This window comes from Gopherus evgoodei, chromosome 1 (assembly GCF_007399415.2).
Source record: "Gopherus evgoodei ecotype Sinaloan lineage chromosome 1, rGopEvg1_v1.p, whole genome shotgun sequence".
Lineage (NCBI taxonomy): Eukaryota > Metazoa > Chordata > Testudines > Testudinidae > Gopherus > Gopherus evgoodei.
In genome coordinates, this window is record NC_044322.1 from 141,221,991 (window position 1) to 141,237,509 (window position 15,519).

The following is a 15,519-nucleotide window of genomic DNA, read 5'->3' on the forward strand; positions in this document are numbered from 1 at the left end:
TGCACTCTCTTCTTGGGGACCAGGTAGAAACGAGTCTTCAGTACAGATTTAAAGGAGAATGGCTGTATAGACCACCTCAGTAAGGCTATTCCACCTGGAGTAAAGTGGCATGGAAAAGAAAAAAAAAACCTGAGCGCTGTAGAGCTCAAAAGCTTGTCTCTCTCACCCATATAAGTTAGTCCAATAAAAGATACTACCTCACCCATCTTGTTGCTATGGAAAAAAAGAGACAAACATTAAAGAGAAGACAAGGCATCAAAGCTGCTGTAACTGACAGAGTAGAGAAGGGTAGGTGATACCAGAAATTAGAGATTTAAATTAAAAAAACCTTTCATGTAGAGTGATTGATTGTTCCTACTTTCAACTAATGTATAAGGATTTGAAGTCTGCATTTTAAGACGATGAACACTTGTGACATTGACACAATGAAACAGTATCAAAATGATTTATTGTGCTATTCCAAGAACAGTAACATGTTTGGACAGAAAGAGGCCAAGTGGCCTGTCTCAGCTTCACTACCTATTTGGTAACGGGTGTTTTTCTGCAGTTGGAGTGTATGTGGAAGTTCAAGGGTCTTTGGAAGAGCTATACATATCAACTGAAGTAGACTCCCACTAAGAGGGAAAACAACTATGGACTACATAATCAACTTTAAAAGATAAGGTGTAGAAAATGTAATCTAAAGAGATTTGTACTACTGAGCAGCTTTAACTGCCCAAGGCTGCTGTAGACTATTTCTTTAACTCTCCATTAATTTAGCTGTGAAGATGGAAAAATGCTAGCAGCCACAATGATATGGATTTAACATGTGGAGCATATTCTTTCCTGTTGAAAAATAGCTCTCAGGTACTGAAAAAGCAGAAATTATAAAAACTCCTCAGTGGAGGCAGAATTGCTTATAAGTAGAAAAAATGCTTTGATGCAGCTTATTTGGCCATCAGAATCTATATTTTTGAAATCAGGACTTGGATAAAGTTCTTTATTCTAGAAAATTAGATGATCTCAGAACGTACACTCCACAGGGCAAGGGACATTATTTCAGCTGTCGATGCCATGTGCTTTATAAATACACCACTACCTCAATATAACGCCACCCGATATAACATGAAGTTGGATATAATGCTGTAAAGCAGTGCTCCGGGAGGAGGGGGGAAGGAGAGGGCTGCGCACTTCGGTGGATCAAAGCAAGTTCAATATAATATGGTTTCACCTATAACGCAGTAAGCTTTTTTGGCTCACAAGGACAGCGTTATATCAAGGTAGAGGTGTACCTAGGTTTATTTTTTTAGTAATACAGTATGTCTGTTAGAACTAGCTTTTGTTCGGCTATAAAGCAATGTTTGTAGGAGAGTGATTCCATACGCTCAAACAGTTTAAATTGAACCAGCTTAGACTTGACTGTATTTCTTCTCTAGTTTAAAGTATTGGAATTTTACTTTTTGAAAAAAATATTACATGTCCAGAAAAAGAAAAAAGTGCACAGAATGGCTTATAATGTTACATGATTTCTTTGTTTTTATTAAACATATCTGTAAGGAAAATAGTAAAACAAATCCAACACTCAATAGGGAGAGAATAGAAATGTACTGAAAAGAAGAATCAAGCCAAACTTGTACATTAATGTAGTTCCATCAAAAGCAGAGTAGAGATGCAAACTGAAACATATTCTGTTTCACTGTTCACCCCAGGCAATGGCATTGGAAAATTTCTTGCAGCCATTCTTCCACACTCAGGAAGTGGACAATTCTCTAACACCTCACAGTCTGGCTCTTTACTTACAAATGCAACCATACAAAGTCTGCACAAGGTCCAGTTTACATCTGTCTCATGTACTAAATTCATCACATTTCCACAATATGAATTGAGGTTTAAGGTCTTTTTAAAATAACCAAACACTCCTTTTATAATGGCTTTGCTATATTCTTTAAATCTGTGGGATTACCAGAAAGTGTGGAAATACCTTTCCAGCACTACAATTTCAGCAATTGTCTATTCTGATACAACCCATCTGCCTCCATTTAAGAAGAGTCCAAGATCATAAGTAAATAATGTGCCAATCTATATTTAGAATTGATGGAACTAGTTTTGATAAGAATAGGGATGATTCCATTGTAGAATGTTAATTGCTCCGGTTGTGGTTCTAAGGAGCTTAAGGTGTACTGGAGTAATTGATATACCTAATTTATCTGGCTATGTCTACACTACCGCGGTGAGTCGACCTATGCTACGCAACTCCAGCTACGTTATTCCCATAGCTGGAGTCAACATACCTTAGGTCGAGTTACCATGGGGTCTACACTGTAGGGAGGTCAACAGGAGAAACTCTCCCGTCGACTTACCTTACTGTTTTCGTCAGGGGTAACAATCTGCTGTCGATTTGGCAGGTCTTCACTAAACCTGCTAAATCGGCCGCTGGTGGATCGATATGAGAGCATCAATCCTGGCTGTAGTGTAGACATAGCCTTAGAAAGAGGAGCATTTCTTTAGCAGTTTCTACAGGAATGTATCAGGGCTGGCAGGGAGATAGATGCCACAGTGTCTTCCAGTTTTCACAAACTGGCTTACTCCTATGTACAATTCCCAGCGAGGCTCTCAGAATCAGAAAACCTCTTGCCTTCTGTCACAGCATACTCTAGCAACTTCTGTCTAACTCGAAGAAAATCACTCTAAAATAATTACTGTACTTGAATTAGCCAGTTTCCCAAGAATTAAAGCATGAAGATAATACACTCCCATTATGGAAAGTGAAAAAACCTCATTTTTCTATAATGTAAGCTCTTTGTGGCAAGAAGCATCATTATTTGTATGTTCATGCAGTGCCTATTACAAGAAGGACCTGATATGGTTAGGGCCTCAAGATGATATCATAATATCCCCAAATAGCTTTCTATGCCCTTTACTTTGCCAATGGAATGATATACACTTAATATATATATTGAATAATAAATTAGAGATAAGGATATGTTTAAAAAAGAAAAAGTATTTGGAAAAGAAAATTAATCTTCACAACTACAGTGTTTGCTTAGAAAAATGAAAGTATTTGTTAAAATGTACAAAATTTCCCTGATGTATGGAATGTGATTATGTATTTTAGATGAAAATGATTTTTTGACTGATGTATTTCTCAGGAACAAAAACTCAGCCGTATGTAGGATGCAATTTTCAAAAAGCACAAAATTGTTCTTGTTGATTTTTAGGGTGACTTGTGCTCTTCAGTCACTTAGGCATTTTTGAAAATCCCAGACAACTTTCAGATCTAAAATTGGGCCTCAGGAATGGAAGTGATCTATTTGCCTCTATTACAACTAAATGCATCATTAAAAAAGTCTACTCCAGACCAGAGCTTTGCTTCACTGTTCCATCCCTTCAGGGATGATTATTAGAGTCTAATGGGGATCATAAACAGAAGACTGTGATTCACAAATATTAATTTGGATCTTTACAATTTTAGGGAAAGAATGAACTTTCTTGGCAACTGGTTAGAAAAAGGCAAACATTAAATTTTTTACTTCTGAGTTTCAAGAGAGAGAATAGACATGCCTCTTAAGGGCCTTTCAGGGCCTAAGTTCTGGGCAGTGTTACTTTTTTACATTTTAGTGTTACTTAAAAGGATGGTATCACAAAACACACACACACACACACACCCTTGTCATACTACTGGAGTGCAGAGTACTCACTTTTCTCAAGATGATTTCTTACATTTTAGAAAATGGAACGCTGCAAATCTGAACTTAGATATGATTCTGTTAAGCCTAAAGATGTTATAGAGGACAAAAGTAATATAGAAAGTTAGTGACTTTCTGACTGCAATTGAAATTAGTCTAACCTTCAGCCCTATCCCTAGATTCTAAGGTCACTTATTACACTACTTTCCATTTTGTTAAAAATCGAAGTTTTAAAAACTGTAGTGACTTGTGAAAACTAGCATAGATGGGCTTGAGTTTGTTACAGCAGTTTTAAACATTCAGCAGAAATGTACACACACGGCAAATGCACGCCCTCCCCATATGTGGTGTAGAAATAACAAGGATTTTCAACACAAAGGATACGGAACTACACCTTTTGAATGGAATAAGTGATATATTCAGAACCTGTCTCAGAGTTTTCTACTGTATCCATCATCATAATACACAAAGATTACCATTCTAAGAATTCAAGAACATTTATGGGCACTATAAAGACAAGAAATATTAAATAGAGGGTAGTATTGATTCTATTCGCCAGAAAGGAAACGTACCCAAAATTATAACTGGATTAAAGCTTTATATTCACAAAAGAGCAATGGATGAAGCCTTGAGGTGAAAAAAGCAATGTAGTACACAAATATTTTTATGGACTACATTTTTGCAGAAAGAATCTAGCAGAATTTTTTCTAAGGAAGACTGGACACTACTTCAGTAACTACACATGATATCAATTCCTCCTGCTAAAACAACTCATTAAAACCATTTGCAACTCGAAAACATTAAATTTGTTAAAACATCTATTTAGAGTTTGTAGGAACACTGTATCTGTACATAGTCAAACATAAGCATACCTGAATGTCAATATATAGGTTGTTGATCAGGAAACTATTAAACATAGCGTAATTATAGTGAATCGGGAGACTAAGTCACACTTTAGACAGTTTTACTCTTAATAGTGAAGATTTAAAAAAATATAGTATTCTCCATCCACACCAGCAAAAACTATCATGTTAAACTTAAAAAAACACTTTAAAAGGTTTAATGGAGAGGAACTGCAGTATAGATGGGGTCTACTTTAAATGCATTTCTTAACAATCCAGCGAGCCACGTTCTTGCTGGATGGAAAACTGTTGATAATATCTAAACAAAGGAAAGAAGCTTTTGTTGTTCCAAGGTCTGTTTACTTAATCAGCAACTCACTGGGAAGGCCCTTCACCAAACTCATTAACTAGAATAAAAACAGTCATGAGAAAAAGAAACCAGTCACAAAATAAGATTAGCAACTAAATTATTTACAGAATATTACACCAACATTTCAAGACTGAGATTTAAATGACTCAGACAAGATTCAGAGCAACAGCTAGTATAGTGTGTAGGGGGGGAAGTATATAAAGAAAGCAGGGAGGCACAAGGCTGTGCTAAATCACATGCCTAAGTATTTACTCAAGAAACAGGCTAAGGACTTTGTTATAAGAGTAGTTATGTCAACTCCTTATCACTGAAATTTTCTCTTAGCCAAGACTGAGATAGGACAGTGGTCAACATTTAACTGTCTCCTGGAAGTCTAATGAAGAGTTAGAGGGTTGTAGGTAAGCATTCATAGTTCTTGCAGTTGCTATTTTAAAATTATATTTATGGTACTTTTCTTTGCAGGGATGCTGAAGCACCAAGTATCTTCCTAACCTGCACCCGTGGAATAAAGTCATGTCATAGGCAAGAGATCTGTGCATATATCTAGGCACTAAGTTTTTGCAGATTTTTGCTGCACTAGGTGGTGTACAAATTTTAAGATTTTCCCTTTAACCAAGGAATATAGACAACTTGGCAAGGGTGGCACTAATAGCAGTTTAAACAGAGGCAAACTGTGTGTCCTGTTTCTAAAGACCTTGGGAAAGCAGATTCTTCCAGCAAGTAAAGCAAAGTTTAGTAAGGATTGTATGCTCTATCCCTCCTCTAAGGTGAATACTGAAAAGCCAAGTGTATTTTCCAAGTCCTCCTTATCACTTACCACCAGTATCTTAATCACTTCACTGAAGCCCCTCTCACTCTGCCCATCATGTCTGAGTCAAGATGGAGATGCATTTGTCCATGGACTGAAATGCCTTCCTTTTCTATCAAGTTTCACAGACCTTCAACCTTTTGATTATCTGTGCAACTCTAAGCTCAGACACCAGAAGCTGAATGTCTGTTTCATCCAGATGCCGTGGAAGAGAGGATGACACCTAGGTATAGTGAGTTAGTGTCCAGACTGGGCCTTCAGGTGAATCCCCAAAGAAATCAGTCATCTGCATTGAGGTAGTCTTCTTGTCTCAAAACCTGGATATAAGCAAGTCCTAAGGTAAATTGTTGAATTTTGAAGAAGTTGTTAAAAATTAAGCAAACCAAGAGGGTAAGGCAGAGCTCTACTAGTGTGTTAGCTCTCTAGTTTCCCAGCAACTCCCACACTTTTCTTAACTTTGCAAGTCTGATCATCAAAGCAAAAAAACACCAAAAGATTAAATTAGGGTTCTAGCCATGCAATGTCAGATGTATATGTCAAAGCAATTACACATTTAAAAATGGAACTTTGATCGTATTAAACCACTGCATTTTTGGATATTGGTGAAGAATAATTTAAACATTTCAATTTATAAAATGTATAAAATGCTATTGGGAATATGACAAGCATTCTAGTACAGTCATTTCGAGATGACTGAAAGCAATTTAACAATAAAGATCTACACCAATTAAAAAAAACAACTAAAAAGAATGGCTGTCAGACAATTACATATTCAACAGCTAACACTTCACAATACTAGTGTCAATTGGCTTTGCCAATAAAAGGATATACCTATGCCTCCTTTTAGTTAAGCTACAATATGGAGGCTGAGAATAACTTGCATAGTGAAACAAAGTGGCTATTGTAATCCACAAATGTCTCCTGCCCACATTTCCATCAAACTGATTTTGAAAATGACATTTTGTTTTTGTACAGCAAGAGGTTATTTTCCTTAATGCAGTACATTACAGAAAGGCACAGAATAATATTATGATCTCATTTTTCTTATAACTCTCACTAACTTCCTCCTTCCTCTATTTCTGGGCTGCGTTTTGGTATTTCAGTCTATTATTCTCAGCAGGTACATCACTGTATAGTATTCATCTAACACAGAAATCAGTTAAGTGTGCAGTGCTAAGTGAGCCAATTGTGTATGTGTACACTTGTGTATAAAGATACGCTATCAGACAGTATGTAATGAAGTCTTTGCACAATGTGGAGGGAGTCATCTCTACAACATTCCCCCAATTAGCAGGACAGCAGCTGCTCTTCAATGTAGATGATATGCTGGATAACAGCATGAGTAGTAACTCAGGCTGTTTTAGAAAGACCTCAAATTCAAGTAAATTCCTGTAAGCTAAAATAACTATACACCCAATTTATTAAACTAATGCAGTCGAGGAATCTTGAATTAGCATTGCTAAATTATTAGTAAAAAATAATTTGTTCAAGTGGTGAGCTCTTAAGAAAAGCATGTCAAAGTACAAATGACTGAATGAGTAGTGTTTGATACACCCCATTAGAAAAGTTTATAAAATTACAATGGCTACAGTCTAAAATATGTGCCATTTGCAATGTTTTACCATCAGTGGTCATCACTCTTTTAAACCGTGCACAGAACAAGATATAACTGAAGTACAAAAGAAATTAAAGCTACCCATTGTCATAGATAGAATCAGCAAAACATACTAGTCAGTTGGGGAAGTCATTAATACTTCTAATGTTGGAATTTTTGCATAAAATTATTAACTTTGATCTCTGAGTGCCCCAGTACTGTATAGTCCCACACAATGGTATCAAATTCCCTTATCAGATATGGAGGAGTTGTCTCATGTACCCATCTTTTCCTACTTGGCTCAAAATGTAATTCTTCTGCAGAACTTTTGTGAAAACAATGAAAATGTTTCAGAAATAGTACAACAGTGTATTGCCCCATAAAGCAATGCAGCTTCAACAGTTTACGTTCTATTGTGTGTACGGTTGTTTAAAGATATTTCTCCATATTCAGAAGCAGCATTCCTGTTGGACAGTTTGAGCACAAATTGGGCCTAGATTTGGACAGGGTCACTTTATGCAGTCTAATATTTAAAATATTTACTGCTACCTGTAAATTGTTAGCTGTATTGGTTTGAAAAAGAAAACCTTTCTTCTAACACAACTTTCTGTTTGGCTTATGCACACCGTAAGTTCCTGAAAAAACTAGTTTAATTTTTGACCAGAGCAGTGTATGTACATTACCACCTAAGTCCTGTACTTAGCTTTTGGAAACATTCACAGAAGACGACATGTCTCTCTATTGTTGAATCGCAGTTATACTAGTAAGTACTGAATATTATTCTACATGAGGACTAAACTGTGTACCAAAGTGTATGTCAAAGTTTTTAGGCAAATTTCAGTGTATTAAAATTTTATAGTCCCTTGAACCACAGCTTAGGAGTTTCAATAAGTCAAATATTCCTATTATTAAAGGTACTCTGGAAAATCATGCAGTATATATTGTTTATAGCTTGATCTTCCCAAAAATTGAGTGTTTTCCTTTGTATTTTCACATGCCTATTGAATGTGCCAGTTTTCTAAATACATTCCATAAATGAGATTCTAATGTGTACTTTTATGGCTACTATCACATTGGAGATTACTAAAATGCACAAGATTGGATGACAATAACTTTCTTCTTGAAATTAATTAGAAAGTTTTCCCTGGAAAAGTTACTTGTTATATGCCTTTAGCGTAGTGTATTAAGAAGTCTTTAGCGTAGTGTATTAAGAAGATTAAGAAACAAATCTTTAACATAAACAACCTCATCATATCTACATTAAGGCTCAAACTATAAATGGGAAATGAACACAATACAGTATTGCTTTAGGCCTGAGCATTATATTATGTACATCAGCCTGCTTGATTTTTGCATAAAGCATAACGATATTGAGGGGTGGTAAACTATGGAGAATGATTGGGATTTTAATAAAAAAAATTACAAGCTTTTTGCCTTAAATAGTTTGTTATAAACAGTTTTGTTAGAAAATATGCTCCTCTTATCTAATTTTTTACATATCTTTAAGCCCACTTTTAGAATCAAGTAAGTCCCTAGGTTACTTGTAGCAGAAGATAAGACAATGTGTTGCTTAATCAAGAAATGATATAGATGGAAAAAAGTGATGAGCCAGAATATTTCTGCATACAGGTCAACCAGTCCTCTAACTAACCGAAGCATCTCAGTGCAGTTACAAGTTTCTGCTATGTAATAGATGACATACCTACCCATTATTACACATTTTTAGAAAATGTTGGAAATTGTTACAATTTTTCTAACAATTTATTTACAAATTTATATATATATTTAAGTCAAAAACCCAACTAAATATAAGGCAAAAATAAATACAAAGATTGTTCTAGGGAAATGACTCAAAACAGCTGTAAGCTCTATTGCACAACCTAAGAAATCATTGTTTGGAGACCCCTGAGCTAATATGCTATCACTGAACAATTCAGGCACTTCTTCCCCCCTCCTTTTTTTTTTCTTTTAATTATGTAAGCAATAAACATTTCAACATATAAACCTCTGGGTATAACAACTCAAGTTCTATTCATAAAAATCATGCTTAGAGAAAAGTATTCAATAAATAAGACTCCCTTCAATTTTTCTTTTTTGGGACTTGTTTGCAAAAAGAACCAAAGGTACCATTACTAAACTTTTCAATTGAATACTGTAATTTAAAAGCAATGATTAAAACCGTAAAAAGTTCTGCAGCATGTTACTACTGAAAAAATAGTTATTTTATCGAGACAGTTACAGTGTTAGTTCATTTCTCCCATTTTAATTCCTGACAAAGTTGTAAAAAAACAAACCGATGCTCCCTTGCCGTGTTATTGTATGTCTCCACTTATCACAGTTCAGGTTTCTGTGGCAATGCCTGACTGTTCCTATTAAGAGGAAAAAATTGTTACTTCTAGGTCACAACAGTGGAAAAAACCTCTATTGGCTCATATTTTTATTATTTTAATTTTCACTGTATGGTATGCAATAATGCACAAGACTACTTATTAAAGCAGCCATGCTGCTATAAAGAATAAGTAATCAGCTTTGCAAAATTTTACTTGCCAAGGATAAAATATTTTGAACAGGTAATACTGTAGGGTTTTTTAGTCATTTAGTATCATAGCAAAGAGTAGGTGAGTATGAATTGTGCCTGGACTGGTATATTTTCATGTCAATTTTGCAAGGGTAAAGTAAATCATACAATGTATGCCAATTTTTCCAAAGTCAGCAGAAGCTCAGCATCTCTGAAAAGCAGGGAACTTATTTATTTACCTTTAAGAGCTTACCAAGTTTGAAAATTCTTGCCAAATAATGTAAATATATACTAAACAGTCAAACTTTGTGAGCAGAAAAAATACTAGTACATTAGAGTACAAACACTTAAATCTGTTCTTTTATTCACTCATAGCTAGGTTGTGAACCAGACATGCCAAACCCATTGGGGGGAGGGGAGGGGGAGAGGGGGACAAAAAACAAACAAACAGAAATTGGGCTTGTTTTTGGTTTAATTGACTTGTGAGTTGATCGTTGGGTAGTTTTTGGCTTGTTGCTTGTTACTAGGTGTTTTTTTAATTGGCTCCTGGCATGCAGGGGCAGGAGGGAGAGAGGAGTGCAGAGCAGGCCCACTACAGTCCCAGACTGCACGCCAGGGGGATCTAGTCACATAGAGCGTTGGAGTTCTTAGGGATTGGCTTGTTTTGGCCTTGTTTTGAAATGGGATTGCTTGATTTTTGGCTTATTGTGAAAGTCGGGTGTTTATTTATCGCGTGAAAGTTGGCAACTGTGTTGTGAACCCCTTCATCATATTGATGAGAAGTTACTCAAGAAACTCCATTAATATCAGTTGGACCACTTGTGTGAATAATTGCACACCAGTGCAGGCAGGGAGTTTGCAGTTTACACCTTAGAAGGCACATGGGTCATGCAAAAGCAGCAGTTTTAATACACTAATTAGACAGAAGCACTCTTAAAAGCTGCAAAGTACCTGTTCTAGCACATCAAAGTTTGTTAACACACTACGTACTAAAAATACTTTGACTAGCATGGTGAATAAACAGTCATTTTATAGTTTTGAATGTGTAGATTAATATTTAAGATGAGTTTTGGCTGACACAGAGTTTGATTCTCCTTTATATTAATAGCACAATTGTAGTTTATAACGGGTTCATACATGTTTATAACAATCTCTAATGTGCTTATCTTTTAAGTAACTTATTAACTTGCTAGACTTGAAAACAAACTGTTTATTAGTCATTTAGAAAATTTTGGAAAAATAGTTTAGATTAAAAAAATTAAATTGTTTACTTTGAGCATAAAAGTATAATTTAAGTGGGGACATTCAATTCTTTTAAAAAAATCAACTTTCAGCAAGAAACACGACAGATTAGCGCTTTTTAAAAAATCCACATAAATCATACCAATTGTAACCCTTTTCAACAAATATCAACTGCCCACAAGTTTACTATGTGGGCAGAAATACATGAATTACTGAAATGTAAGCACATGTTGCCATGATGAGGCTTTCTAAACTGCTAGTTGCACACTGGAAAAAAGGCTGCATCATACATTTTAATACAGGATTTATATTACTTTAACGGAGATATTAGATTTCTTTATTGGTTATAAAATTAATATTTTAACAAAGCCTAATTATACTGATCAACAATTCATGCTGTAATCTTTGGCAGCCAGATTTTAAGATTATTTTAATGAATTTTAAACAAGAATTTCTAGTATCGAATTATAAAATAGCAATAGGAAATTTACATGGCAGTGACATCTGTTTGCTGATTATAGTGAAGCAATTGTACATTTGTATTATAATACAAGATTATAATTCCGAATGATTCTGTAGTCTGAAATTTGATTTTTCAGTCATTTTCTTTTTCCATCTAGCAAGCATGGGTATTTATCAGAGGTCTTAGAAAGGAACGGTTAGGACCGTCATTGTTCAGTGATGTGAGAAGCACGCCCTGTTCCCTCAGAGTAGTGGTATATGGCCTTTAGAGCATTCTCAGACTTTATTTACATCACTAGTCTAACCGTGCCCAAAACATCTGTCTGGCATGTTTAACAATGTGTAATATGGATTAGACACCATGGTTATAAAACAAGAAAGGAAGAACAGCAAAGAGTCCTGTGGCACCTTATAGACTAACAGATGTTTTGGAGCATGAGCTTTCATGGGTGAATACCCACTTCATAGGATGCATGTCATTCACCCACGAAAGCTCATGCTCCAAAACGTCTGTTAGTCTGTAAGGTGCCACAGGACTCTTTGCTGCTTTTACAGATCCAGACTAACACGGCTACCCCTCTGATACAAGAAAGGAAGATAAATTTTAGATTATGCTGAGACAATTCAAATAAGGACTTTAGGATGCTATAATATTGAGGTATCCTATTTGTTACTGAGCCTTACAATACTCATGACTCCTGACATGATTCTATAAACTGTAACATGATACTCCATCAGGTGCTTCAACAGTGTTGTCCTGTGCACCCTATGAAGTTATAACAACATGGATACTCCTAACTGTGTTAGACTGTGCCCTGTCAATTTTACACTAATACAGATGGGAGATCCTACCAGTTCAGGGTACCCCAAAAATTCTTCATGAATTACTACTGCTGTAGTACATCTTTGCAGAGTGCTACTAGTCATTTGAGTATTTTAAAAACAGAAGTTGCACAATTAAGCAAGCTTATAAACCATCAGGAAAATATTTTAGATACTCAATTTAAGGACATAAGAATAGCCATACTGGTCAGACCAATGGTCCATCTAGCCCAGAATCCTGTCTTCCAACAGTGGCTGGTGCCAGATGCATCGGAGATAGTGAACAGAACAGGGCAATTTTTTGAGTGATTCACCTCATCATCCAGTCCCAGCTTCTAGTAGTGGGGGTGGGGGTTCAGTCTGCCTTTTATGCACAAGAATTGCCTGTAATATATCTCAGTGCAACTAAGGATGTAAATGTCAACATGCATTGTAAATATAGCACTCCAACATGTATGAATTAGATGGTTTATAAGGTGAATATCTGGCTTGGATCCTTAGGTAATGTACTGAAAAAGAGCACATAATCATACAACAGAATTTAGTTAACCAATTGTTTGAAAGGACACACAAAACAGTCTTTGACTAGTTTCCCACTTATAGATGGAAAATCAGCTTAGTTGAGCTGCAGAAAGGATTGCCCAAACTGAGACTTCAGAAGAGAGGGAATGTCAGAGGCCATAGCTGACAAAAGTCTTAGGATATGTCTACACTTACCATGGATCGATGCTGCAGTGATCAATCCATTGGGGGGGTTGATTTAGCGGGTCTAGGGAAGGCCTGCTAAAATCGATTGCAGATCGCTCTCCCATCAACTCCAGTTCTCCACCAGAATGAGAAGCATAGGGTAAGTCGACAGGAGAGTTTGTCCCATCGACCCAGTATGGTGTAGACACTGCAATAAGTCGACCTAAGAGATACGTAGACTCCAGCTACATCATTCACGTGGCTGGAGTTGCGTAACTTAGGTCAACTTATCCCATAATGTAGACCTGCCCTCAGTTACCAAGTTTCTTGGAGTAGGGGGAGGAGGGGATGAATGTCAAATTTAGTACTCCAAAGAATATCCATACAAACTAGACAAACAACTCCAAGTGGATTCTGAAATAGGAGTGAATCATTTGGATACTCACATTTTATATAATGAAAAAAAAGTTTAGGGAAAATTAATTTTAATCCAACTCACCTTTTCTTTCCTCAAAAATCCTTCTCTGAATTTATAAGTGGTAAATCCCCTTAAACCAGCAGAACGTAGCCGCTGGTACTTAGCCTGAATATATAAACCCTTCTGTACTAAGCCTGATTTATAACTGTGTTGCAATCGACCATCTGTAAAGTTGTTCTGTAGAGGGAAAAAAAAAGAAAAAATGGACAAAATGATGGAATTTCGGAACTCTGGTCAAAAAGGCCTTTTGTATTTTATTGTATTCAACTATTTTAAAGTTACAATTACACAATTATACACACACAAAAAAACTTACAGTACTGAAGTGTTATTAATTTATAAATGCACATGCCTCTTCTTTGCCTCCTATTTAATTCTTCCTAGACCCCTACTCACTGTTCATATCACAGAACTGCAGTGTGGCACATATTGGGCAACAGTCCAAAGTAGCTCAAGTTATCTTCATAGAACAGGTTTTGATATCAGAATTATGAGCACTGAAGAGGTTGTATAATTTGGGCAATAAATGAGGTGGAAGGGGAGATACAAGCTCCTTTTTGGGTTGTGTGTGAGTCTCTATATAAACAGCTGTTCTAATAAGTAAACTTTAAGAGTAAAATCCTGGCCTGATTAACTGAGTGGCAACCCAGTGACTTCAAAGGAGGCAGGATTGCATCCCAGAGCTGTCTCTGGTTCATCTGTTGAATGTAAGATATCAAATTTACCTAGAATTACTTCAGTCTTTAAAACCATAGGAAGAACAACTAGCCACAGAGCTATGCTTCCTTCACCTCTATATTGGGCTACTGTAAACTCACCTGAAGTAGAACTGAGGGTGAAGGCCAAGGAAGGTGGTGGTGAAGATGAAGTCAATGGCACTATAAATACTAGAGTGGACAGATAACATATGTAGTGGGAGCAGCAATGTTTGTGTTAAGTTTTCCATTCTCAGGCACTCAGATGCCACACAAAAGGGTGCAGTATAAGATTATTAATATAAAAAATTCCAACCTCATTTATTATAGTTTCTCAGATTGTTTTTGAACATTTTGTTTGAAGTTTTCAAACTTGGTCTTGCCAGAAGGTTGGGTTTTTTTTTTTGTTTGTTTTTAGGAGTTTTAATAAAAAATTGTTAAATCTGCTTTTGAATACGAGGGAAATGCAAGACAGAGAGTAGAAACCTTCCCCATGTAGAAGTCTTGTAACCTTTCATGAACAACTTTAACTGCTAGAAGAAGATGAAATTTGTCATGAAAATAGCCCTCACTGAAAAGTACTTTTGAGTGTTCTGGTAACATTTGGTATCAATCTGACAGAGTTGGGGGGGGGGGAAATCACGTGCTTCACATATGCCATATATTTTGTACCAGTTTTTCAGTAAACTTGCAATGTGCAGCTAAAAAAGGCTTACACGAGGGAGGAGCTCATTTATACGAACTCCTAAAAGCCTTTTTCTATTTCAAAGACACTGTATCCATCCATGATATACTGAGAAAGCTGCATTTACCAGGAAAGATGAACATGTCAGTGACCATGGTGAAGCTTACTGGAGTTGGAGGCACGGGATTCTCGGCAGACAGCTGCCAAATGCTCAGCTTCTCACAGGAGATCAGAGTAAGTCCAAACCTGACTGTTCTCAGGATACAATACAATACCATCCTTTATGCAAATATATTGCCACAATAGGGGAAACTGAAATGTTTTTAAAATTCTAAGTTAAGCCCGTGAACCTTGGCAAGGTAAAAACCAAGATTCCCCCTAAACTGTGTGAATGGGCAGCCTGTGTCCCAATTGGCAAGCATCTTGCATTGAGCAGGGGAGTTCTTCCACCAGGAGGCATCTGCCTCCTACCATTAGAGGAGGCCCCAAGGCTTTCCAGCAGCCATCACTACTGTTTCCAGCTTGGGAGAAAGCTACTGAGCTTCCCTCTCCTTCCACACCTTCTGGTCTTCATCCTAGCAGGAGTAGTTAGGAAGATGGTTCCAAGGCTATCCCCCTGCATGTCTCTCTCTATGGAAATAAGCAAATAAC

At 36.4% G+C, this 15,519-nt stretch overlaps 1 protein-coding gene across 10 annotated transcripts in view; it reads right to left on the minus strand.

Annotated features, from left to right (window-relative positions):
- The window catches only part of BCLAF3 (BCLAF1 and THRAP3 family member 3), a 99,697-nt gene that overhangs the window by 37,921 nt on the left and 46,257 nt on the right, over nt 1–15,519 (minus strand). For 4 of the 10 annotated variants that reach the window (XM_030574428.1, XM_030574401.1, XM_030574410.1 and 1 more), the window contains 2 exons: nt 13,510–13,665; nt 1,490–6,002 (listed from right to left, as the gene is read on the minus strand). The exons of 1 other annotated variant lie outside the window; for it this stretch is intronic. In XM_030574428.1, the coding sequence (XP_030430288.1) occupies nt 5,964–6,002; nt 13,510–13,665 (195 nt within the window). In that variant the 3' untranslated portion in view covers nt 1,490–5,963. Of the gene's footprint in view, nt 1–1,489; nt 9,649–12,612; nt 12,833–13,509; nt 13,666–13,717; nt 15,499–15,519 lie in introns of those variants that run through there. 5 more of the 10 variants (XM_030574446.1, XM_030574438.1, XM_030574456.1 and 2 more) reach the window with 5 other exon arrangements.